Genomic DNA, 26,994 nt, shown 5'->3' on the forward strand with positions numbered 1-26,994 from the left:
TTGTGGGTGTTAGAGCTGTACCTTTTTTAGATTGAAGTCAGCTGATAGGTATTCCTGCTTAAGGGAAGTCTCTCTAACAAAGAAACCACTTTCGACAAAGCTTAGGTATCTGATTAATGAGGGAATTAGTATATTTCATCAAAATATACAAGGTATTAGAGATAAAGTTCGTGAACTGCTTATAGATGTTGACTCTGAAATTATTGGTATATCTGAACACTTCTTAACTAAGGAGATAATTCAGAGGCTTCCATTACCAGGATACAGGTTGGCTGGCAGCTTTTCTAGGAGCTCTTTGCGGTGTGGGGGAGTAGCCATGTATGTGAAAAATGGTATCCCATTTGAGTCAATTGATGTTTCAAAATACTGCACTGAAAAGGTGTTTGAATGTTGTGCGGGTGTGGTTAAATTTAGTGGAGCTAAACTTCTTATTGTTGTTATTTATAGTTCCCCAGACTCAGATTTCACAACATTTTTGCTAAAGCTAGAGGACTTCAGTATTGATTGTATAAGTGATTGTGCAAGGAAAAGGATGCTGGTAGACCTCCTTAATTCATATAATCTTATGCAAACCGTATTCTTTCCAACGAGATTGCAAGGGAACAGTAGAACAACCATAGACAATATTTTTGTTCATTCCTCATTACTAGAAGGGCATTCTGTTAGCAAAAAGGTGAATGGCCTTTCAGATCATGATGCACAAATTTTAACTCTAAAAGATTTGTGTGCTACAACACATGTTAAATATAGTTATCAACTTTTTAGGAGAGCTGATCCAGTTGCTGTAGAGACCTTTGTAAACATTATCAAGGAACGAGAGTGGCAAGATGTTTATAGTGCTGATCCAGTAGACGATAAATATAATGCTTTCCTCAAGACTTTTCTCGTGCTCTTTGAAAGTTGCTTCCCATTAGAATGTTCAAAACAGGGTACTAGCACAAACAGGCAGCCTGAGTGGCTGACTAAAGGGATAAGAATATCTTGTAGAACAAAGTGGCAATTATATCAAAACATTAGAAACAGTCACAATCTAAATGCAGAAGCCCATTACAAACAGTATTGTAAGGTGCTTAAAAAAGTTATCAGGAAGGCAAAATGTATGTGGTATGCAGATAGGATAGCTAAGTCTCAGGATAAAATTAAAACCATATGGTCAGTCGTAAAGGAAGTGTCTGGTCTGCAGAGACAGGTCAAGGATATAGAATCAGTGCGTAGTGGGAATGTCCGTGTTACTGATAAGTCGCATATATATACAGTATTTAATAATCACTTTCTGAATGTAGCAGGTGAACTAAATAGAAACCTAGTCCCAACAGGGAATCATATAGCGCTCGTAGAAAAAAGTGTTCCGAGACTGTTACCTGAAATGCTCCTCCATGATACTGACAAGAGGGAGATTGAGTTAATAATTAAATCACTAAAGAGAAAGAACTCTCATGGATATGACAGGGTATCCAGCAGAATACTGAAGTATTGTTCTATGCATGTTAGCCCAGTACTTAGCCATATCTGTAACTTTTCCTTTAGGAGTGGTTGGTTTCCTGACCGATTAAAGTACTCAGTAGTGAAGCCACTTTATAAAAAGGGAGACATGGATAATGTTGACAATTATAGACCTATTTCAATGCCATCGGTGTTTGCTAAAGTTATCGAGAGGGTCGTATATACAAGGTTACTGGAGCATTTAAATTCACGTAATTTGCTGTCAAATGTACAGTTTGGTTTTAGAAATGGCTTAACAACTGAAAATGCTATATTCTCTTTTCTCTGTGAGGTTTTGGATGGATTAAATAAAAGGTTGCGAGCATTAGGTGTTTTCTTTGATTTAACGAAGGCTTTTGACTGTGTTGACCACAAAATATTACTGCAGAAGTTGGACCACTATGGAGTAAGGGGAGTAGCTTACAATTGGTTCGCCTCTTACTTTAAGAACAGAAGCAGAAGGTAATTCTCTGCAATATTGAGAGTGGTAGTGATGTTCAGTCCCAATGGGGCACTGTTAAGTGGGGCATTCCCCAAGGGTCGGTGCTGGGGCCACTGCTGTTTCTTATTTATATGAATGATATGCCTTCTAGTATTACAGGTGATTCAAAAATATTTCTGTTTGCTGATGACACCAGCTTGGTAGTGAAGGATCTTGTGTGTAATATTGAAACATTATCAAATAATGTAGTTCATGAAATAAGTTTGTGCCTTGTGGAAAATAATTTGATGCTAAATCACAGTAAGACTCAGTTTTTACAGTTTATAACTCACAATTCAACAAGAACTGATATTTTGTTCAGACAGAAGGGGCATATTATAAGAGAGACGGAACAGTTCAAGTTCCTAGGCGTTCGGATAGATAGTAAGCTGTTGTGGAAAGCCCATGTTCAGGATCTTGTTCAGAAACTAAATGCTGCTTTATTTACCATTAGAACAGTATCTGAAATAAGTGACATTTCAACACGAAAAGTAGTCTACCTCACATATTTTCATACGCTTATGTCATATGGTATTATTTTTTGGGGTAATTCTTCTGATTCAAAAAGGGTATTTTTGGCTCAAAAACGGGCTGTTCGAGCTATGTGTGGTGTAAGTTCGAAAACCTCTTGTCGACCCCTATTCAATAGTCTGGGAATTTTGACACTGCCCTCGCAGTATATATTTTCTTTAATGTCGTTTGTTGTTAGCAATATTAGCTTATTCCCAAGAGTTAGCAGCTTTCACTCAGTTAATACTATGCAGAAATCAAATCTGCATGTGGAATGCACTTCCTTGACTCTTGTGCAGAAAGGAGTGCAGTATTCTGCTGCATCCATTTTCAATAAGCTACCACAAGAACTCAAAAATCTTAGCTGTAGCCCAAACACTTTTAAGTCTAAACTGAAAAGTTTCCTCGTGGCTCACTCCTTCTATTCTGTCGAGGAGCTCCTGGAAGAGCTAAAAAATTAAGCAAATTCCAGTGTTACATTGTTGATTTTCTTTATTTAAACTTACGACTTGTCGCCTGAATATGTTTCTTATATTTCATTTTATCTGTTTCTACAATCGTGTTATAATTTCATGTATTAACTCGTTCCATGACCATGGAGACTTCTCCTTAATGTGATCCCACGGAACAATAAATAAATAAATAAACTGCTCTCACATTGAGCATTGAGGTAATGACAGTGGCATGTAAAGTGCCCTCCGCCACACACTGTTGGGTGGCTTGCAGAGTATCAATGTAGATGTAGATGTAGATGTCTAATAGACAAACGGTACAGAGGTGAATGTTCACACAGTTACTTCTGATCCCCAAGGGAGGACACTTCTATACACATGTCGGCCTGTGTTGGTTGGTTGGTTGGTTGGTTGGTTTAAAACAGGGGGGAGGGACCAAACTGCTAGGTCATCGGTCCCTCGTTCCGATTAAAATAATTCCACAAGGGTGGGAGTAAAATAATCAATACATACAAAACACAGCTGGAAGAAAGGAAGAAAGCACAAGAATGACAGTAGGGCAACAAACACTAAAATGGACAAAATCAGACAAGAAAACCACAGAGAGATGCAAGAAACATGTAGAAGGGATCAAAGCAAGAGAGCAGATTACCATGGTTGGCTGACCATGAGAATAAAAAGGAGAAGCCGGCCACTCTGCAACACATTAAAATGTGCACACTAAAAGCACTAGGGTGGAGGACACAAAGGGACAAAGGACATGCACTGAAATTCAGATCAATTGATAAAACCCACCCTTATGAATAAAGCGTAAAACTAAAGCTGCTGTTGAGGCATTGTCAGTCACCCAACACCAAAGGTAGGACGCTGGGAAAGTTAAAAGTCCGCTGCAAAGTGGCTAAAAGTGCGCTGTCCAGCAAGAGGTGGACGACCATCATTTGTGAGCCACAGTGACACCGAAGTGGGTCCTCGCAACGGGTAACCATGCGTTAGCCGTGTATGGCCAGTGCAGAGCCGGCAGAGGAAAACTGATTCCCTACGAGAGGATCTCATGGAAGACTTCCACACATTCGTAGTCTCCTTAATGACACGCAGTTTGTTGTGCATACTGAGAGTGTGCCATTCTGTCCCCCAAAGCCAAAAAACCCTTGCGGCATAAGAGAGAACACAGGTCAGTTTCAGAGATGCCCATCTCCAGAAGCGGTTTCTGCGTAGCCTCTTCGACCAGCCTGTCGGCAAGTTCATTGCCTGGTATTCCCACGTCCTGGGGTCCACACAAACACCACTGAACAACAGGTCCATTCCAAGGCATAGATGGACTCCTGAATGGATGCTACCAAAGGATGGCAAGGGTAACATTGGTCGATAGCTTGTAGGCTGCTCAAGGAGTCCGTACACAGGAGAAATGACTGCCGGGGCATGAGCGAATGTGCTCAAGAGCACAAGATATGGCCGCTAGCTCTGCAGTGAGAACACTGCAGCCATCTGGCAAGGAATTCTGTTCAATATGGCCTACACGAACATACACAAAGCCTACGTGACCATCAGCCATCGAGCCATCAGTGTAAACTACTTCATGGCCCCGGTACATGTTGAGAATCGAGAGGAAGTGATAGCAGAGAGCCACAGGCTTAACGGAGTCCTTAGGGCCATGTGAAAGTCCAGAAGAATCTGCGGCCTAGGTGTACACCATGGAGGTGTAAATGAATGGACCTTGAGGAGAGGTGGTAACAGAAAGGACTCCAGTTCAGACAGAAGGGACCAGACATGAACCAAAATTGTAAGCCCTGACCTGGGCCGCCGTGGTTGGGAAAAGGAGACAGTAATTCGGATGCGCAGGAGAACTACGAATTTGTGCAACATAACTGGCGAGCAGTTGTGCACACCTAACCTTCAATGGAGGGACTCCAGCCTCCACCAGGACACTGGTCGTTGGACTCATTCTAAAAGCTCCCATCACTAGGCGAAAGCCACGGTGGTGCACTGGGTCAAGTAAATGCAGCACTGAGGGCGCCGCCAAATCGTAAACCAGACTTCCATAGTCATGGCGGAATTGAACAAGGGCGATCTGCACCCCAGTTGGTGTTGCTGAGGCAGCAGAGGGCATTGAGGTGCTGCCAGCACTTCTGCTTGAGCTGACGAAAGTGAGGTAGCCAAGTCAATCAGGTGTCAAAAACCAGTCCTAAGAATTGATATGCCTCCACTACAGTGAGTGGATCATCATTAAGGTAAAGATGTGGTTCTGGATGAACGTTGCGATGCCGACAGAAATGCATGACACCAGACTTCGTGGCTGGAAACTGGAAGCCATGGGCTAGAGCCCATGACTGTGCTTTGTGAATGGCTCCCTGCAGTTGCCGCTCAGGAACGCCAGTACTAGAGGAGCAGTACGAAATGCATAAGTCATCCGCATACACAGAAGGGGTGAGACCAGTAGTAGCCACTAAAAATAGAGAGACACTCAATACGGAGCCCTGCAGAACTCCATTCTCCTGAATACAGAGGGAACTATGGAGGCACCAACTTGGACACAGAAAGTACAGAGCGACAGGAAGCTTTGGATCTAAATTGGGAGCAGGCCACGGAGACCCCACTCATACAATGTGGTAAGGATATGATGTCGCCAGGTCGTGTTGTATGCTTTACACAAGTCAAAAAGGACGGAAACCAGATGTTGGCATATGGAAAAGGCTGTTCGGATGGCAGACTCTAGGGGGACAAGATTATCAGTGGCAGAGCGACCCTGGCAGAAGCCGCCCTGACATGGAGTCAGTAGGCCACGTGACTCCAGAACCCAACCCAACCTCCAACACACCATGCGTTCCAGCAGCTTACAAAGAAAGTTGGTGAAGCTGATAGGCTGGTAGCTATCCACATCAAGTGGGTTTTTACTGGGCTTGAGCACCGGAATGATGCTGTACCGCCACTGCGATGGAAAGATGCCATTGCACCGGATCCGGTTGAAGATGACGAGGAGATGTCGCTTGTAGTCAGGTGTGAGATGTTTAATCATCTGACTGGATCTGATCCAGCCCAGAAGGTCAGATGGAAGTCTGTTATTAAACATGGTTCCTATTGTATGTGGACGATGGTCTGCAACCTTTTTTACTTACAATTCTGTGAAAGTTTTCCCTTCCTTGTGTATTGTACCTGTGTACATTACTGTTTATTACATTATATTCTTGATTTTATTTTACAAACTTTATTGCCTACAGGGTGTACGTAGAGTAGATGGTTAGTATTTTATGTTTTCTGAAGATTTCTGTACAAGGCTCCCTCCTGTTTACCTTAGCTACTGCTCTTACTGCCATTTTTTGTAGCCTGAAGAGCCTGCCTGTATAGACAGCTGGTGCCCCCACCCCATATCTCGGTACCATACTGAAGGTGTGACTGTATCACTCTGAAGTATCTCTCGAGCTATCATGATCAAGGAAGACTGAGATGCTTTTCAGTAGATACAAATTTGTGCTGATTTTCTTACAAATGTGGTCTCTATGTTCTTTCCACGACAGGTCTTTGTCAACAGTTATACCCAAAAATTTGTGTTTATGTAGCTTAGGGCCAATGGAGGTGTAAATACTGTTCTACTTATGTTCTGATTATGGCTAAGCATAAAGTGCAGTGTAACTGTCTTCTCTTTGTTTATAAGCAGCTTATTTGCAGTAAGATAACTTTACAGAAAATTATAATTGATTTCACTACTGTGTGTAGTAGTTTGTGTATGATGGCCCCATCTGACAAAAAATGTTTCATCAGCATAGCTTACAACCTTGGAGTTTTGGGGTTAAATCAAATCATTAACATACATGAGAAACAGAAAAGGCCCCAATATACTTCCTTGGGACACACCACATTAAAGTATCTTGTGAGTTGATTTGGTTGTTACCAACTGTTCATTCCTTTTATAAGGTAGCTTGATGTGATGTTTCCAGTGTGTTAGATAGGAGATAAGTAGTTGTAAGGCTATCCCTCTCATCCCATATGCTTCTAATTTATGCAGTAGAACTGTATGATTCACAGTGTCAAAAGCTTTACTCGTATCCAGGAAGATGTCTGTTACCTTGTCTCCTTCATCTGGCTTGTTTAATATTTCACGTATAAAAATTGCTGCTGTTGCAGTAGAGCTTCCTGTTCTAAAACCATGTTGTAGATTGTTTAAGAGATTATGTTTGATGAAATAGGCCTCAAATTGATTTAATATTACTTTCTCTAATAATTTCCCAAGCTCTGAAGTTAATGACATTGGCCTATCGTTTCTCATGTCAATTTTTATTCCCTTCTTTTACACCAGTAGGATTACAAATCATTTTCAAAAGATCAGATAAATCTCCATGGCAGAGGGAAATATTTATTAGATGTGTCAGAGACTTCACTAATTCTGCTCTGAATTCCTTTAGCAGCTTATGTGAAATGTCATCCCGAGGTCCACCATTTACACTAGGTGCTCAGTCATGTGTTTCATTTGTGCTAATTGTATTTAACATTGTATGAATGAATTTCTCACACACTGCTTTTGGGTCATCTGTTTTGTCATCATTTTCTTTTAATGTTATGCTGGTATGTTCATGAGCCTGCTGTTTTCCACATTCTTTATATATTATTTTTCAGGCTGTTTCACTGACACAGGTTGAGTTGCTTCTTTGATAGGTGTATTTACGACCTTTAAGGTTAGTCAAGGAATCTTTGTATTTTTTTCTGAGCAGTTCTATTTTGTGAAATAGTATTGTAATTTAGTATCCCTAAAGAGTATGTAACAGTCTTTCATGTTCTCTCTCTTTCAGTGGGCTCTGGAGGGAAATTCTCAGATTTGTGATTGATAGCGTTGTGAATTTGTTTTACTAAAGAACATGTTACATTTAATGTCGTATTGAATTGTTTATAGATTTTTTTTTCCCATTTATCATTCACATTTGTTGCATTGCAAACAGGTTCCCATTTTTCATTGCTTAATGCCCTCTTAAGTTGATTACAATTACTTTTCCTTTTATGCATAAACATATCACTTGTAGTTATATCTACATTCCATACATCAATTTACATGTAGCCAGATATGTCATTTTCTGTGGTAGTATGTTTAAGTTCTCCTTTTATTATGTTTATGAGAATATGGTCAATGCATGTCTGTCTTTCTACAGTAATTCTTGTATAGGTTCTGATTTTATGTGATAATAGTTATAACACTGATGTAAGTCAACATAATGTAAAAATAATTATTGTTATTATTTAAAGAGTGTGTGTTGATATCTCCAACAAACAGCCCTTTTTTTTATATATGCTTATGTCTTCTCCAACAGCCAATTGAAAAATTCTTCATAACTGCTTCCAAGTGACCTATGCAGAGCTGCTATAATCAGACTGCTGTTTCCTAGTTTTAAATTTATTGTTGCAACCTCAGATACAATTTCATTACTCAGATCATCAATCCAATCGACCTTTTCACTTGCTATGAAGAAATTTGGTTTTGATTCATTTAGGTATATGTCCAAGTGCTCTCTGTTTTATTCATTATATACTGAACATTCTGGTATGTAAGGATTAAATTGCTATGTTTTATTCAAAAGGAAGCATCCCTATTATCTTTGTGATTGATAATATTGCTTACTTTCTCACATAAAAGTGTCTTTCTTTTGAAATATAGATTTGGTATTTGTTCATTTTACCTAATCCACTGTTCTACATTTTCCAAACGAAGCACGCAGCTGTTTGATTTTGATGTTCGTTTTTCATACCTTCTTATTGACACACAAATTGTACAGGGTTTATCAGAAAAAAATCGTCAGATTTAAAAAGAAGTCATAACTGTTGTGTTATTTGAGATATGTGCATGAACAACGTACTGTTGGAAAGAGCAAACTCTTGAGTTTTACATGGTTCCCACTAGGTAGCAACAGTGAGTGCCCACCTCAGTTCTAGTAAAAATGGTGCCGGGACAACAGAAAGCATTTTGTGTTTTACATTTTGCGCAGTGCGAGTCAGTAGGAACTGTTCAGTGTGACTTTCGTACTAGGTATGGTGTGGATCCTTCTGCAGGACAGGGCCTTAGACAGTGGCATGAACAATTCCGAGAAATAGGTTGCTTGTGTAAAGGCAAATCGCCAGGCCGTCCCCGAGTGTCTGACACAGATGTTGAACGCGTCCACCCATGTTCCTTGAAGCACATATCTCAATATGCTTGAGAACATTATTTTCCCACAGTTGTCGACTAATTTGAATGACTTCATTTACCAACAGGGTGGGGCACCACCACACTAGCATGTGGAAGTGTGTAAATTTTTAAATCAAAGGATTACTGAAAGATGGGTCAGTTGCACTGGACCAGGTGATTCAGCTTTACATTACTGGCCTCCAAGGTCACCGGACCTGATTGTATGTGATTATTTCTTGTGGGGGTTTATAAAAGACTCTGTTTATGTGCCTCCGTTACAAACAACAATGCATGAACTGAGACATCGTATAACAGCAGCTGTTGAATGGAAGCTGTATCTCAAGACATGCTCACTGCAATGTGGGAACAATTTGAATACCGCATTGACATAGGCTGTGCACTCAAGAGGGGTCATATTGAACACCTATGAAAGGTACGAAAAAAGTTTAAAGTTTCCTGTTCATCAAAAACAAAATTCATCATATATGTTTATTAGTTTCAGAAATATAGACATGCCAAATTGGATGATTCTTTTTGATACATGCAGTATATTAGGTCATGCATTTGAGGTAGCATTGTAACTATAGTGTTTCAAGATTTGTTAGCTTCTAAGAACTTTTCCAAGCTTGCTAAGCAATTTTGTGCATCTTTTTCGTGTGACATTGCTGGCACTTGCTATGCATACGACATTTTCAGTGTCATCTTTCATTTCTTCCTGTGGATCGACATCAGTAACATTTTTCATTCTTGCAACCAGGTTTACTATTCCCATTGCTTGGAAGTCTGTGTTATTGTCTTGTAAAATACTCGCCAGGTTTCTGCCATGGTTGTCTGTTAAAAAAAGAACGCCGTACCTTTTTGGTGACTGATTCTTGGTTCTGTTGTCACTCTCTCTTCCTTTTGTTTGGTTCGCTCCACTGCTGTGTTGTTTATGAACTTTGATGCCATCACGCTTCACACTTTCATGTTTGTCACTAACGCTTGCTTCAGTAATAATTGCATTCCTCTTATTCGGAAGAGTTTGACTATTGTCCGTAGATGTACACAATTTTCATAGCGTTAACGGTTGGCAACACTTTCTAGATGTTAGGTTTTTTATCTTCATATTTGGAACAGTTCGTTATCACACAAAATTATATGCAATTTTCATGAAGTCTCACACTTTCCAGATATACTTTTTTTTCATATCACTCATTAGGGTGTTAATTGGGTCTAGGTTCAATCACTACAAAACTATGTCTAAAAGGTAGTGAAATGTAGGTGGTGGGTACTTCAACCTGAGTGGCATATGTTGATACTGATGGTGTCCTGAAGAGACCATAAAATCCTGTCTTCAGCTGATTCTCTAGTGCTACTTCTGATTATAACCACTCCACAGAGCCATTGTGGTACAATATATGCTTGCCTCATGTTACCCGAAGTTTCCATTGTATTTGGAACTGTATAAGCCCACAGCTGTGCACTTACTAAGGTACCAAGAATCCATACTCTTCTTTGGAACAATCACCACTGATGCTGCCCAAGAACTGGTTCATTCTTAAATAACACAGTCTCATAACTGCTGGTTAATAAATTCTTCCATCATCAGCTGTATGTGATATATTCCATACAGCTTATGGTACACAGACAGTTCATTCCCAGTTGGGATTCTGTGCTTTGTAACTGGGGTCACTGCCAAAGACCTATGAGGATCTTGGTTCTCTTATAATAAGTGTTACGTTCCTATACTCTCTGCTCCTCCCAAGTAAGCTACCATGTCTTGTAATGCAGCTAAATGGTCCAAATTTGTTCTATCCAGATAGTCTTCCTGTAAAATCTCCAAAACTTGTGATGGTTAACTCTTTGGATAACCTCATGTCCACAGTCCCAAAATTATCTATACCGACGATCACTACCTGCTCATTGTCTACTTCATTTAAGTGATCATCACTCTTGCAGAGAGACACTAAGCTTAATGTCACTCCCTACTTTCCTTTATAGACTCTATGACAGACAGTGTATCCACCAGCAAATTGGTTCCTACATTCATCCAAAAGAGTTTTCCCGTACCTTGTGGGAGTCAATTCTAGAGGACTGTGCATGCAGCTTAAGTGGCCTAGACCATGTCTGGTGCTATTCCAGCCATAGTTCCTAAACAAATAAATGTATTGCCTCGATTGGGGCATGTTGTTTAAGCAAGAAATCTATCCTAAGATTGCGTGGAAACGATCGCCCATCTGAGGGAAGACTTCCATGCAAACCATGAAATTTTTCACTGCAACACAGAAACACAATACCGGTGAACCCAGTGAATGCATGACGTTTCCACCCACTACACTTAACCTACATTGTGATGGGGTCAACCTGCTTTTCCACATGAGATTCAAACTTACATGGACACATGTGAAACTTTCCACCACTAACACATTTTTGCTGTGTTTATATTCTCTGGGAGCACCCTGTGCCATTTAATGGTGAGTTGCTATTCCCACCTCACGTCATCCTATCATGTCCTTTCACTTGCAATCCCATTCCAGATACCCTATTTGCCTGAGTGTCTTACTTTGTGGCTTATGGCGTTCCTGCCATATGTGACCCATTTGTCCCACATCTGTTACACTTAGCAGCTGCAATAAAAAGTCTTTTTCTCTCCCAAACTCAGATTACTTCATCCATACCTTGCAATGCCATCGCTGTGGCTTCAGCTGAATTATTAAGAAACCCTGCCTGTACTTTCTTGACATAAGGCAGCAACCTCTGCAGAATGTATCCAGTGCCCTCTGTTCTGCCTCTTCAGGAGAATGCTATTAGTATCATTGCTTTGTGTCAACTTGTATTTGTCATTTGCCTCCTAATCCTGTTCACAAAGATTTCAATGGACTTCCCCTGTTCCTGTGACACTGCTCAACTGTTCCCTATAACATCTACAGCTGTTTTTACTTTTATCTCACTGTACCATATCTGCCTTCAGAATTTCAAATATCTGTGCACTCCTCAGTTCCTCAACATACACGATATATGAGGGTTGACTGAAAAGTAATGCCTCCACCTTTGTAACTCTTTAACAGTTGGCAGCATTGGTATGGGGCAGGTACTGGCTTGTTCTGTAGCATCTTCTCTACAACTCTAGTTGGCAGGAAGTCTTAGCATTGAACGGTTGTGTTTTTACAGTATTAAATATGGAACCCTGCGCAGACGGTCGATCAATGCGATCTAGGCAATGTGCAGTCATTGACTTCTTGACGGCAGAAGGTGTCACCCCAAAGGAGATTCATCAGAGAATGAGAACCGTTTATAGTGATTGTGTTCATGAGAGTACTGTGTGTCATTGGGCCTATCTTCTCAGACACTTATAACAGATTGTGCAACTATGTATTGTCTGCCAGCATTTGTACCATCTGAATTAATAAGGTCTGAACCATCAATACAGTGGTAAACATCTCTACCTGTGGTTAGTCCATTGTGAAGCTTATGCCCTCAATAAAAAGAAAAATACAATAGGAAAGGAGCCAAACCAATATCACAGTTTATTTCCTGGCACTGACTACACCTGATTCTTATATGTGAGTGCATGAGCATTCCCTACATTCTGTGGCATAATGTTCAGGCCTCCAACACTCAAAAAAAAAAAAAAAAATCACTGGGGATTCTGGGCCCATGGAGAACTTGTGCCTGAACAAGCTATACTGCAGATACCTAAACAGACACAAATCACTGTTTCCTTGTTGTGCCCTTTAAAACCACTTGCTTTACTGACTGAGTCCCCTTTCAACACTTGAACTTTTCATTCAGTTCTCCAGTCTTGGCTGTTAGAAATTGCATGTCCAAATGTATTGTGTGAAAAATAGTTTTTTCCCACTCACCGTGTTGAAATGACGCTGCAGGTCGTTGCTCAACTATGTCGCTCATTGGGGCTGCCTCTAATGACACCAAACTGTAATTGCACCACTGAGTGGCAAGCAACACCAACACCAGTACTAGCCAGGATGGCCACATCTACTTCAGAATGGCAAATGCGGGACCTGTGGATGGGTATATTCCAATGCAGCGGCAAGCACGGAGACGAGAATACTCACTCAATTACAACCTCTGTAGAAGAGGTCAAGGTCTGCATCCAGGAACCGGGTGGCGGATGTGGACACTGATGCAGTGGCATGCCACCTCGGCAGTACACAGCTCACAGCATGCGTGGCTCTGCCGATGCAAGGCCAGAGTCAGCTTAGTGGCCTTCGTGTAAACTGCAGTCAGCTGGCGAGAATGAGCAAATGCCCTGCATTGAACCCGGGACCCCTGCAGCCAGCCAGTGTGTCGGGTGATGATACTCACCGAGAAGCCTCTTGGCTGTACCAATGTGAGATCTGGAACAGTCAGGTCTAGCTGGCAGCTCACAGACCAGTAGCTTTGTCTTGCTGACAGCACTATCTTTGTGAGATTGTAGTGGTTCAGCCACACACCAGACCAACAACTCATGTGGAGACTGTTGTGATGCTAACAGGAACAGAAGTTAGAGAATGAGTGCCACTAATGGCTGAGCAGCCCATCTGCATCCACCGGGCCAGAATAGGTCCTGGCAGCAGACCACTTCCTATTACACAGACAGCTGCAGAAATGCAGCATTATGCCACAGCATGAAGTAACCCAGCCCTCTGCTACAGTAGACAGCTGCAATGGAAATGCTGCACCAGCATTATTTTAGCATTTGGCTGGAGGATTTCATCAGTAAGAGGGCTGCATGCCCCTCGGCTTGTTGTGAAATCTTGTCCGCAGCTGATACCGCAGTAATGTTGAGTGGTTATAGATGTTATCCTGTCACTGTATAAAATGTTAATTTCAAATTATGATGGCCAGGAAAATGGGAATTTGACAGTGATCGCCTATTCTTGTAAATCACCCCAGTACATACCCAGAAATAGTGCTGAGCTATATTGTTTGAAAACTGTTTTATGAACTTGAATGAAAATGAAATAAAAAATTTCTGTTTCTCCTCTTCTTGACTGGTCTCCAAAGCTGGTCCCAAAAACTATTAATATAAACATCATCTTCACAGTGTACATCACAGCATTAAATTTATCAAATTGATGTGACATTTTTCAGCTCATAGCCGCACAAATAGTTTCACCATGTATAATGGGTTTCATTTTTGTATATCTGCTAGTGTCAATATAGACATAAAAAATCATGAGTGACAATTTGGCAAAGCTACTGCAGTACATATTATAAAACTGCACATAAGAGCTTACTCTAAACAAGGTGCTACACATGTGAAAATAGCACGTATTTTTGTCTTTGTAGCTCCTTCCTTGGGTGTGTTGTTATTGTCTGTTTCATAACATGCACACTCATGTGCAAAAGTTATGGACAAAAGCAACTTTTGGATGATGTGTCACTGCCATGTAACGTTGATAGCTCTATGAAACTTGGACCCTACGTCAAAAGAACTGCTAACTTATAATACAGAAAGTAACTTAAATAAATACACAATGGAACGAATAGAAATGACACTTTTATTCAAACACTATTATAACACTGAAGTCACCATGATTTATGATGCTCCCCAAGACATTACAAAAGGTGCATCATTTTTCTTAATAAATAGTGTGATTACAATGAACAGCAATACGTGCTCTGCAACATGCTCCTGTTCTGGCCACATGATTAATGAAGAGTTCTTGTAACAGAACATTCCAGTCTGCCGACAGTGCGGTCGTCAAGTGCTGGATGGTCATGGGTGCATGTGAACGTGCTCCTTCCCTGTGGGTGCCTTTTTAGGGGTGCATTTGTCTCTGACATCATTTTTAGGCATAATAATGTGTGACTTCATCAAACAGTGAAGGTGGAGGACTTCTTGGAACAAGAGGATAATCGACAAATGGGCTGGCTTGCCTGTTCACCCCATTAAACCTCATACAGCACATGTGGGATGCATTGGGGAGATATACTGTAGCATGTCCAACTGCATTGACACCCGTCTAGCATTTGTCAACAGTGCTAGTGGATGAACCACAAGAACTCCTTACCAACCTTGTGGCCAGCATGGGAGCATGTTAGAGAGCTCGCATTGCTGTCCATAATGATGATCGCAAACCCTATTACATATCATGTCCCACCTTTTGTAGTGTCCAGGTTACTATCATATGTCACAGCTATTTTTGTGTCATTACTATCCTTGAATATAAATATCACTCCTGTTCATCCTGTTGCTTATTTCTTTCAGTTCCCTTCTGTACTATACAGTAGCAGTTCTTTCTATGCATGGTCAAAGTTTCGTTGAACTATTACTCTTAATAAGAAAGTTATTTTCATACTTAAGAACCAGTGTACTATATCAGCTGAGCGTAACTGCTAATCGTGATATTTGGTGTCCATATTTACACTAGAATATGTAAATTCTTGATATTTTTATTAGTCAAAACTAGTTGTGCAAGTAAGATGGCAACTCGGTAAATATTTCAGCCAAAGTGGAATAACGTCTCCCTCATACTATTAAAATTAGTAAATGATAGGTGGTTAATAGCAACCATAAATGCAACATGGCAAAGTTTATTCAACACTATTTCCATCCATTCAGCCATCCATCCGCTCACTCAACCTCTTAGGAGTATAATTATTCAGTGGCTATAAGGTCATTGTGGAATCACTCTTGATGCCAGTTCACTGATGTGATACTGCAATAGTTTATAGTTATTATAACCATGGAATGAGAAAATAATTTCTTGTCTCTATTACAATATGTGCATCAAAACAAACATCCCATACAAGAGGCAGTGTTCATTCTAATTCATGACAAATTAATTATGTGATAAATGTTCATTTTATGTGTCATTGCTGAGGCAGTACTGTTTATACTCAGTGCAGCGATGGATAGAATATTGCCATGGGTTTACATTTGCATGAAATGCATGATTGTTGCGACTTGATGTGTCAACTTCCATCAATTTTCTCCCGTCTGCTTTTATTTGTTATTATAATTCCATTATTGTAAACAGTCAGTGATGTAATATGTAGACTATCATTGTATTATATGAAAAAACCCATTATTTCCTAGTGATACATACATTTCCCAGAAACATTCCATTTGATTTATATGGTCCAGTAGTGAATTAAGAGCCTTTTCCTCAAGTATAATGGATTGTAGATACTGGATTTATGCGTGAAGAGGAGTGTACATATTTCAGGTTATTTCTTGTAATTTGTCATGAGTAAAAATAATTTTGGGTTGTTTGAAGATTTTATCAAAAAAGAGTCAGAGAATAGTAGTTGATTTACGGTACACACCTTAAAATAAATGGATTGATTGTTTTCCCTTCTTTTTATAATATGGGATAAGCAAATATCTTCAAATTCTAGAACATTCCTGGGTGAGAAAACAACATTCCTAATGTCTCATTATTATCCGTATTATCCAAAAACTTAATGCATCAGTAGATTATCTTGCTGATAAAAAAATATGTTCATCCATTTACATAAACACTTCTTCATTTTAAGATACAAGGAAATGTGAGGACGGTGATGAGACCCCTCATATCCACAGTGCCACTGATTGGAGGACTTCAGGTATTTTTCTTGCGTCACCCAACAATAGACTTCAATTTAGTTGGTGTGGCTGATGTCCTGGATATGCCTGGCCTTAGGTATGTGCTCATTTAAGTTTTTTAATTCTTGGTAAGGTGCTAAAATGAATTGACTCCCCTTTGAGAGGATTTTGTTTTACTAGTCTGAATGTTCTTGTTCGTCTGTGGCTTCGTTATTTATCAGTTGAATGATTGCATTTGCCAATATTTCATAGGACTCAAAAATAATCCATTCTGTGCTAACAGATGGCATGCCATTTTCCAGAACTTCTTAATTTTGTATGTGGGTGTAATCATAGTAAATGGTAGTAAGGCAGACTGAAGATCTGTTGTTTTGATGTGCTGAAGTTTGATAGCTAGTAGATTGAATGAGTAATGGAATGAGCAAAGGGTGTGTTTTTTGGTTCTAGTTGGCATTGGGACCACCAGACCCCTCCATGGACACTTATTTGGTTAACGTAAACCATTCTCACTTTATTTATTCATTTGATTATGTTGTGTTTAGGTCAGCATTATTTACACTACAGAAGTAAAAAAAAATCTCCATGATGATGGAGAAATTCCTCAAAATCTAGGTACAGTGATATTTTGGTAATTAAATGGTTTCTATGTGTGATTTTTACATGTCTTTGTGTACATGACATCTTTACCTATTTCTACAAATAAATGCCATTAACTTAACTCCTCCAGACACAGAAGGAGCTGCTGTGTAGCCTGTGTCACAGTGTAGCTGTTACGTTATACAGGCATTTGGACACTAAAGAATGAGACCATCTGCCTGTGAGATGTTGTTTAATGTTAATATCTACTGATAACTACCTGTATTGATACTTAAGTGAGATGTATATGCAAGGCAGACATAAAATTTATGTATCATATATTCAGCCAAATAAGTATGAAGAAAATATACTTACTAAGTGGTAGGTTGATAGGTAAATTAGAAACCAGTATTTTAATTTTTAGTTTCATCTGCTAATGAGATCATTTACTGTTCTGACATCACGTGTTCCCTGTTTTAAGTGTATTTTTGCAGTGCAACACATGGTAGATTTTTTTTTTTTTTTTTTTTTTAATTATCATATCAGTTACCATTTTATATCATCTTTTATAATCTAGTGACAACTTTACCCTTTCATACAGAATTAATTTACAGTGGTGTTATTTTTGTAGCGATCTCCTGCGACGCATTGTTGTAGAAGCTGTTGGAAACATTATGGTACTTCCAAACAAAATAGCAATTACGCTAAGTGATGCAGTCCCAGCATTGAGCTTGAAGATGCCAGACCCTGAGGTAATGCTTGTATATGTTAGTTCTGCTACATAAACTTAGGATTGGCTTGTGATAACCTGAATGAGTATGGAGAATCTGTCTGTGGAATAGTCATAGAGATGTACTTAATGATATTAGCCTTCTTTATTTGTTTGAAAGGTGTGACATGTTCATAGAAAGCTACCCATTCTTCTCATAATTATCATTTAAAATTCAATAATGTTGACTGATTTTGGACCTTTTACAGATAATTCCAATTACTACTTCAATGCACATAAATGTAAAATTTACTTTTAGACAAAACTTACCTCTATAACTAAGGTGTTAATAAATAAAATTTCTGTCTTGAGGCAATATTACATTTGAATGAAAGTTCTTGAGGAAACTGTTGGCGCTTTGTGTCTGATATACATGAAATTTCAATAACAAACCAAGGTGTCATAAGCAGGCCCACTGATGAATTGATGCCTGGAGCTGGGAAAAGTGGCCTTTTATTCATGCAGGAATCACTCGCCCCTTAACCAGATCGAGGACAGGATCTCAGGCTTTTCCTGTGTTGGGATTAATAAGGTGTTCTCTAATTTTAATCTTAATTCATTCTTTTATGATGGAATTCTGGATTTTAAAGGCCTGCGACATCTTCATTTTGTTGAAATTCATGGAGTGTCCCATAGCCAAACATTGTTCTGTGACCACTGACCATTTTGTCCCAGTTGTGCATAACGTTGATGTTCATAGCAACAGTCTCCCATGGTCTTTACCATTTGATCTATTTATTACAAACCATATTGACAAATTATCTGCTAAACTCCTGTCTTATGGAGTTACAAATCATGTTTCATGCTGCCCAGGATTTATCGAATTCTGCTTTACATACAGAACATGCATCATACCTTATTCTACTTCATAATGGTACTAACTGTACTCAAAAAATTGCCAGCATATGAAATAAAGGTGGTTACTCATGGATTTTCTGTCTTTTCCTAGTTTGTGTCCCCACTGCCCATTGGTATTGGTCGAAGAGTACAACATATTTGCTGTTTGCTATAACCATTGCTGCTGAATATAATTTTGAGGTATTCTGGTCCAGCTGTTAAGTGTCCTGTGTCTGACAGAACATCTCTTCTCAACACTTTATAGTGGTAATTGTCAGCTTGAAGATACAGGTTCTTATGAGGTGGTTTACAGTAAACTGTGTATCCTAATTTGCCATCCCTTTTTTTCTTCCTGGTTGACACCTCAAAAAATGAGTTTCCTTCCATCATGAGAGCTATATGCAGATACGTTAACCTTAGATGTTGTAAGAAATCTAGTTTGTCTTTCACAGCTGGCCAATTTGCAAATTTGTTAACAGTGGCTGCGTTGACCGACCACAATGGTGGATGGTGGAACTGGTTAAATTGTGGTCAAGGTGCCAGAATACGACCACTAAGGCAATGGCTGCAGTGGAGCTGTGAGTAGGTGCCTATTAGATGTCCACTGAGAAATAAGAGAAGCAGCATTGGAAAACCATTCATTTATTGCTCAAAGTACGTCCATTGTGTCATTGCCCCAGGATGACAGCACTCATGGCACGCAAACACTGTGTGCCCAGTCAAAGAAGGCACCGCAGTCAGTATGCGGCACATGGCCAAAGGCAGGTAATGAGATGGTGACACAAGTGACAGCATGAGACCACTTAGCCAGCAGCAGTACAGGAGCACTGTATCAGTGGTGCCAACTAGGGCCGCTAACAGCCCTGAGAATGGCCGAGGCATGCATGACCACGCTGGAGGCCACACACCAAAGTGGCAGCTCACAAGAGCAGAGTCTGTCCAGAGCAGAAGCAGGCAGCAAGAACTTTGCCCACAAAGGCAATGGGAGACGAGTGGCTGCACATCCCTGGATGGGAACCAGAGACCTCCAGGGTGGTAAGCAGCAGCTGCTGCTGCAGCTGAATTTGGCGATTTTGGCCTACTGGTTGGCGAGCACTAAGGCCACAGCATCAGACTTGACATGAGGAGCAGCAGCAGCACAGCTAGCAGCAGCAGAACCCGAAGAGAGTGATTGGTGAAGCCATGTAGACTTGTGGACAAACATAGGTGCCTTTTCAGGACTGGAGGCCAGCAGACTGCAACATGTTTGAGTAAAAATGTCTATTTATATGAATTTGTCCTGACCTTGCTTTGCTATCGCATTGGTTTTGGGCACGCAAGGCACAAAAAGTCTGTGGCTCGGATGTGAAGTAACCTGTCCATCGACACTGCAGTAACTCTGCCTTCCTGCTGCATCCTAATAATGGTTTTGTTGTACATGAAAGTAGCTTGTGATGCAGTAATGTTTGGCCAGCTCTGGTCGAAGCCGCTTATGTGGCCTGTTTCATTAGTCAAGGGAGATAATTTAATTTTTCCCCAGGCATACCAAGTACATCATTTTGTTGTGCAACAGAGTTGACTGTGTGGTTAAAAAAAAAGCAAGGATGCTTCCATGTGGCTGATTTTAGTGCTTCCTCTTCAAATTGCTTTACACGCCAGTTTGTAATGATTCATGAGGGTCTGTCATCTTGTCATCAAATTTTATGCTTATCATTCCTAAAAACTCTTCCACATAGAAACCAGCTTATTTGTTTCCTACAACAATTTGCTTACCAACAGACCTCGGGCCCACCCTAGGAAGAGGCAGAGAAGCTGAGGATGACAGCCACATGGTGGCACTCTGTCATACGGGATCAGCTGCAATGTCAAGTAGTATCATTCCTGGACAGCATAGAAGATTTTTTTGGAGTTCCACAAGTTGAGAGTTTACCAGATCATTTTCCAATATGGTCCTTCACAAATAGGCCTAATGGTCAGAGCCTTGGAAGAATGCTGTAATGAATCGCAGCGGAAAACATGTTTAGAAAAAACCGCACAAGTGTGAGCAGGACTTGTGCTCTAAGGCTTCTGTACAAATTGAATTATGTATATGAATACGTCATCTATAGGTGTTAATGAGTGGTTTGCGAGTATTGAATATGTGACACAAATAGCTGTATCTTTTGAGTGCACTGACTTGAGAACTTAAATTTTTTACGCCACCAAGGAACCATAGAGCTTAGTATTTGACTTAAATTTCAACTGGATACCTCTACTTGTTGCTGAGAAAAAGAGGTCTTAACAGACAGACAGATGGACAGCAAATGGCAAAAAAAATATTTTTATATGTTATATAATAACAAATTAATTTTTAGATTTTTTTTTTTTTTTTTTTTTACTTCTTCCATCAAACCTTACTTCTTACCAAAATTTCATTATTTTAGGTCAACTAGAAGTACTCTATAGGTTTTGATGAGCGAGTTTGTGAACATAAAAATATGTGGCATAAATGGCCGTATCTTTTGATTACAGTGACTTAGAAGCATAAATGTTGTACACCATCAAGGGACCATAGACCTTAGTATTTTACCATATACTTCATCTTAATACCTCTCTCTGTTCCTGAGAAAAAGGGGTCTTAACAGATGTAAAACAGTGATCCTGTAAGGATTCCATTTGTACTGATTGAAGTGAGAACCCTACAATCTGTGCAGAACAGAGGTCACAAAACAGTGTGCAGCAACAAGGCACTCTGCAACATTTGACAGAACAAAGTTGGTGATGTAGACTTCTAACATCTAGGATTCCATTATTTTAGAAAAAGGAATAATTTGTAATTAAAATTATGTGAAACCTTATTATCCACGAGTCGGAGTATCATCTCTGTAAAGTTTGGATCTTCTTATCTGTTTGCTTAAATAGCAGAAATGTAGACCAGAATTGGATAATTGAAAATCAAAGATTACACAACAGAATAGACTTAAAAATACTGAGGGCAGAACAGAATGATGTACTGCACACGTTTGCCATGATGATCTGCTCATTTACCTGAGAAATTTTCATTCCTATTATACACCAGGAAAAACCATTGAATCATAACATTACAGTTGTCTCTAATGACCGTTCATTTATTGGGACATCAAATGTCCATCCCCCCCCCCCCCCCCCCCCCCAAAAAAAAACACATTTTGGTTTAAAAATATTTGTAAATTAGTAATGTTTTGAATGGAGTGGGTTGCGTGATGACTGGGTGTTGTGTGATGTCCTTAGGTTAGTTAGGTTTAAGTAGTTCTAAGTTCTAGGGGACTGATGACCGTAGATGTTAAGTCCCATAGTGCTCAGAGTCATTTGAACCAATGGAGTGGGTTGGCATGGGCTATGTGTTGTCATTCATTTTAAAAAATGCATATATTTTTGCAGAGTATTAAAATTTCTGACGTCGATCTTACTACTTTGGATTTTACTTTTGTAGGGTGTGGTTCGTATACATGTAGTTGAAGCCAAGAATTTGATGAAAAAGGATATGAAGATGCTTGGAATGGGAAAGTCTGATCCATATTGTATAGTGTCAATTGGAGGTAAAACATTTCGTACTCAGACAATTGATAACACCCTGAATCCAAAATGGGACTTCTGGTGTGAGGTAAGCATAATTGGGAATGTTAATTGTTGTTGAAAGAGCCTGCATATGTTCAGTATACCTTTTCAGATGTTGGTTCCAGCTCGCTTGTATTTTGTGTATTTCCATGTTTTTCTCATGTTGACCAGGTTAATACTACTCTTAATACACTGTACATTACATTTGCGTATCGTGTTTGCATTCTTGTGTGATTTCTTGTGTAGTTCCTATTTCAATGTTTTGAAACTGAAGTACAGTTTCAAAAGAGCTTCACTTTTATTCTATCTTTGCTACGTCTCTGTTTGTAGTGCTTATACTTGTTTAGTGCCTTCATGCTCTTGATGTCTGTATTATCTGTTAGTGTTAAAGTAGTGTGTGTTTCTTCACAGTACTACAGGTTATCAAATTCCTGCTGTTACTGATCCATAAATTTAGATATGTTTATTCAGTCTTTAACAGGTTGTTCAAAGCAGTAATGTCACTACAGAAATTTTCAAATATCCTTTGTCCACTGGTGTAAATATGATGTTTCGTTATGAACCATTTTTCCTAAATCATTGTCTTCCGTTTACAATAATGTGTTCATTATTATCTTCCATTTTACCATTACTGTTTGTTGGTATAAATTTCACTTCGAATAAAAGTCATAGACTTGCCATTCGGATTCATTTAGCTTAAAGCCATATTGAATTTTACATTGAAACTTTCGTCATCACAGTGATCACCTCCATCTCACCATCCTCTGTCTACCTCCATCCCAACTCCCCTTGTGCTTTGCATATACATAGTCTCTTATAAAGTTTACACTTAAACATTTTTCTGTGCTCTCTTCTTACTGATCAGATATTTTATTTATGTCACTTCAATTACATGATTTTACTTTCCATTCATTGCTGTTGTTAAAATTAATTGTGTTCACCAAGTAAATCTCTGTAGATTTTCTTCTTAACGTGTAAAATAGGAAATTAGAATTTTAGAGAATAGATTGTGACTGTAGTTTGTTCATCGTATGCAAATAGTGAAGTCTACTTTCTTAACATTTACTTCACATTAGTGCACGTTAATTACTGATATAGCAACAAGTAACTGAAATGAGCAGTGGGTCATTCAGATATACTACCATACCACAAAATCCTGTGTGTAAACCAAATAATTCGACACAAGACCTTTACATTTGCAGTGTTTCAGTATTTTATTACTTGTCAAATAATGCAGGTTAAGTAAATGAGAGAGATAATTTTTAAAACTTATTCATATTTGTGTAGATATTTATTCTATTTTCCAGATGAACACATGGTTAATATTCATCCTTTTGCACATGTTTTGGATATGTTTTAATATATACCGGGGATGAAACCTCAATTTTTTCAAAAGGTCTATATACATTATCATTCTTATATTGTGTTTTTCAAATAAATGAATAAATATTTTAACAAAAATTTATAGGTGGAAAGCTAATATCAAAATTGGATGCTGTCATCCATCTCACAAAGGGATAAATGGTGCTGGAAATACTAACAGTTTCCTTAATTTTAACATGTTATTGCCTTGTGATGTATATTGTCCCAAACAGTACCTACAGTCCCATGGTTCTAGATGTTCGTTCACTTTCCTGTTCCAAATACAGCAGTAAGACCTCTATAACCATCCTCATAATAAAGTGAAGGCTGGAAGAACTTAAAAAGAAGAATACTATTTCTTCATCCCCCATTTATTGTACAAGGACTGAATTCTTGTTTAGGTAAAGCATGTAATAGGAGTAGCTTAGCTGGGAAAAGAAACTATATAATAGCAAAAAAATTCTGTCAGCATGTTCTTTGAGATTCTGATGCATGTATAGCAATCTCTGTATTTTACATGGCCTTTTAAAGTAAATAAGGTGGACTTGGGCTAGGCCACCTTTAAGTCTGTGTTCTTGGTTTGTAGTATATGACTGTACATAGCACATGGTTTCTGTACTGGGAAGAATGTGAATATGTTTCCAACGTGGTCAGATTCTCTGATGCCCAAGAGTTCTCCTGACTTCCCCCTCCCCCCTTCAATTATTTCACAAAATACATGTTTATAGTAGTTCTATCTAATGCACACATTGTGAAATCCATCAAAATGGCCCTCAAGTAACAAAAAGAAATGTGAAAATAATGACTTCATTAAGCAAATTACATTAGCAAGTAAGTAAATACAGTGAAACCCCGCATTTACACTTTTCAAGGAACTTTAAAAAAATGGTGTAAAATGCGGGTAAATGTAAAATGTGGGAAATAATGTTTCAGGCTGTAAAAGTTACATATAGGATACCCCCTTGCACTTTATGTATGATGTATGTACATAACAGGCATAAAAAACTTGTCAGGGACGTTTTTATTATCTAATAAAGGTTTATTATCTAATAAAAACCGCTGGTGTAACTGGAATTGATAACTGTGTGGGAAGTGGAAACATTTGACTTAATTTCAAATGTCATAATCGATGTTTTTGGAAAGCCTGCAGCTGTAATTCATTATTTAAATAACAAAATACTGTACTAGTTACATATTTTTTCATGCTTAGCATGACGTGCCTAGAGAATTTTTTCTCATTGTCAAGTGCAAATATGAAAATAAGTATTTTGTATAGTGTTTGAATATGTGTTATTCTGCGTCTCTTGCACTGTACTAGTCTTTTTGAGGTTATCAGGTACTCCGCCTCATCAGTTACTTATAAAACCACACACACACACACACACACACACACACACACACACACACACACACACACACACACACAATTTATCACTGACATTGTTTGTTTATGTAACATCACAAAAAATACATACGTAAATACTGCACTTGACAACGAGAATAAATTCTCAAATTATGTTTTGCTCAGCATGAATTCAGTACGTAACCGGCGCTGTGTTTACAATAAAAACATTTGAGCAACACAAAGTGAATGACGGTGTCAACTAGCATTCCATGTGGCCATAAGCCAAAACACGCTAAATATGGTTCGACAAAGGTGTCACGATGATCACAACAATCACGAAACTGCGCTTGCGCAGTAGAGACAGTTAGTTAGTTAGTTGGTTGGTTGCATGTTCCATTGATCAATCGCATGGTATGGTAGCTGTTATGATGTGGAATGTGTCAAGTGCACAAGAAATGCACATAAGAAACAAGATTTTTTAATATGTATGCATTACAATACAGAGTTAAGGATTAATATTTCTATTATTTACCCCATTACCTTAAATGACACAAAATGCATATCCTGTATTTATAGATTTATTTATTCCTATTCAAGAATTCATCTATGGTATAGCAGGAGTTGTCAAGGAGATATGATTTCAGTTTATTTTTGAAGCTATTACTGCTGTCTGTCAGACATTTTATTTCATCTGATAATTTGTCGTAAATTTTCATAGCAGCATATTTTACCCCTTTCTGTGCCAAAGATAGGTTGAGTAAAGGATAGTGTAAGTCTTTCTTTTTTCTAGTATTATAATCTTGAATGTCACTGTTGTTTTTAAACTGGTCCATGTTGTTGAGAACAAATTTCATCAGTGAGTAAATGTACTGTGAGGCTGTTGTAAGAATTCCCAATCTTTTAAAAAGATGCCTGCAAGGTGTGCAACTATGAACCCCCACACATTATTCTAACCACTTTCTTTTGAGCAGTTAATACTTTTTGTCTAAATGTTGAGTTACCCCAAAATATTATTCTGTATGACTTCAGAGAGTGAAAGTATGCAAAGTATGTTAGCTTACTGATTTCTATATACTCAAAATTGGCAATTATTCTGATTGCAAAAGTTGTTCCTGTTGGTGACATTTTATTATTTAAAGACTCTATTATGTGGACAGTGAAATTGTATATTGCTGTGTCAGTGGAACAGCATTTTTGAAATCCGAACTGTGATTTACTAAGTATCTCATTACTGTTGAACTGGCTAACTACTCTTGAGTACATTACTTTCTCAAATATTTTTGAAAATGCTGTAAGCAAGGATACTGGCCGATAATTATTGACATCTGTGGTGTCCTCCTTTTTGTAGAGTGGCCTGGCAATGGCATATTTTAACCTGTGTGAGAAGATACCTTGAGTTAATTATGCATTACATATGTGACTCAAAACATCAGCTGTAATTGCTCCACATTGTTTTCATATCTTATTGGAGATGTCATCTACTCCAACAGAACATTTATTTTTGAAAGATTTAATAATTTTACTTATTTCACAGGAGGTTGTTAGGTGAAACTTAATCTGACTAATTTTTTTTTTTTTTTTTTTTTTTCAAAACGGTCTCTTCCATGTACTGCCTGGCTTTTTCTGTTGAACATTTCTCACCAGTTTTTCTCCTACATTTAGGAAATGGTTGTTAAATATATTAGCTACTTGTGTACTGTTGGGTAGGTTGGTCTCGTTCTCCTTAATAGTAATACTACCTACTCCAGTGGTTACTTTTCCTGTCTCCCTTCTAACAACATTCCATACTGATTTGATTTTATTGCCGGAGTTGTTAATTTCTTCTCTAACATTACATATTTCTTGATTTCCTTACAACTTTTCTCAGTAGGTTACAATAATTTTTATAGTGTAAAACTACTTCTGGATCTTTACTAGTTCTTGCAGTCTAATAAAGTTTTCGTTTTCTTTCTGAAGACACTTTAATA

At 38.7% G+C, this 26,994-nt stretch overlaps 1 protein-coding gene across 2 annotated transcripts in view; it reads left to right on the top strand.

Moving 5' to 3' along the window:
- LOC124721308 (extended synaptotagmin-2-B) overlaps window positions 1-26,994 on the top strand; it is a 192,070-nt gene that overhangs the window by 40,636 nt on the left and 124,440 nt on the right. For both annotated transcript variants that reach the window (XM_047246219.1, XM_047246220.1), the window contains exons 6-8: window positions 16,535-16,680; window positions 17,791-17,911; window positions 22,196-22,366. In XM_047246219.1, the coding sequence (XP_047102175.1) occupies window positions 16,535-16,680; window positions 17,791-17,911; window positions 22,196-22,366 (438 nt within the window). The remainder of the gene's footprint in view (window positions 1-16,534; window positions 16,681-17,790; window positions 17,912-22,195; window positions 22,367-26,994) is intronic.

Source organism: Schistocerca piceifrons, chromosome X (genome assembly GCF_021461385.2).
Source record: "Schistocerca piceifrons isolate TAMUIC-IGC-003096 chromosome X, iqSchPice1.1, whole genome shotgun sequence".
In the NCBI taxonomy this organism is placed as follows: Eukaryota; Metazoa; Arthropoda; class Insecta; order Orthoptera; family Acrididae; genus Schistocerca; species Schistocerca piceifrons.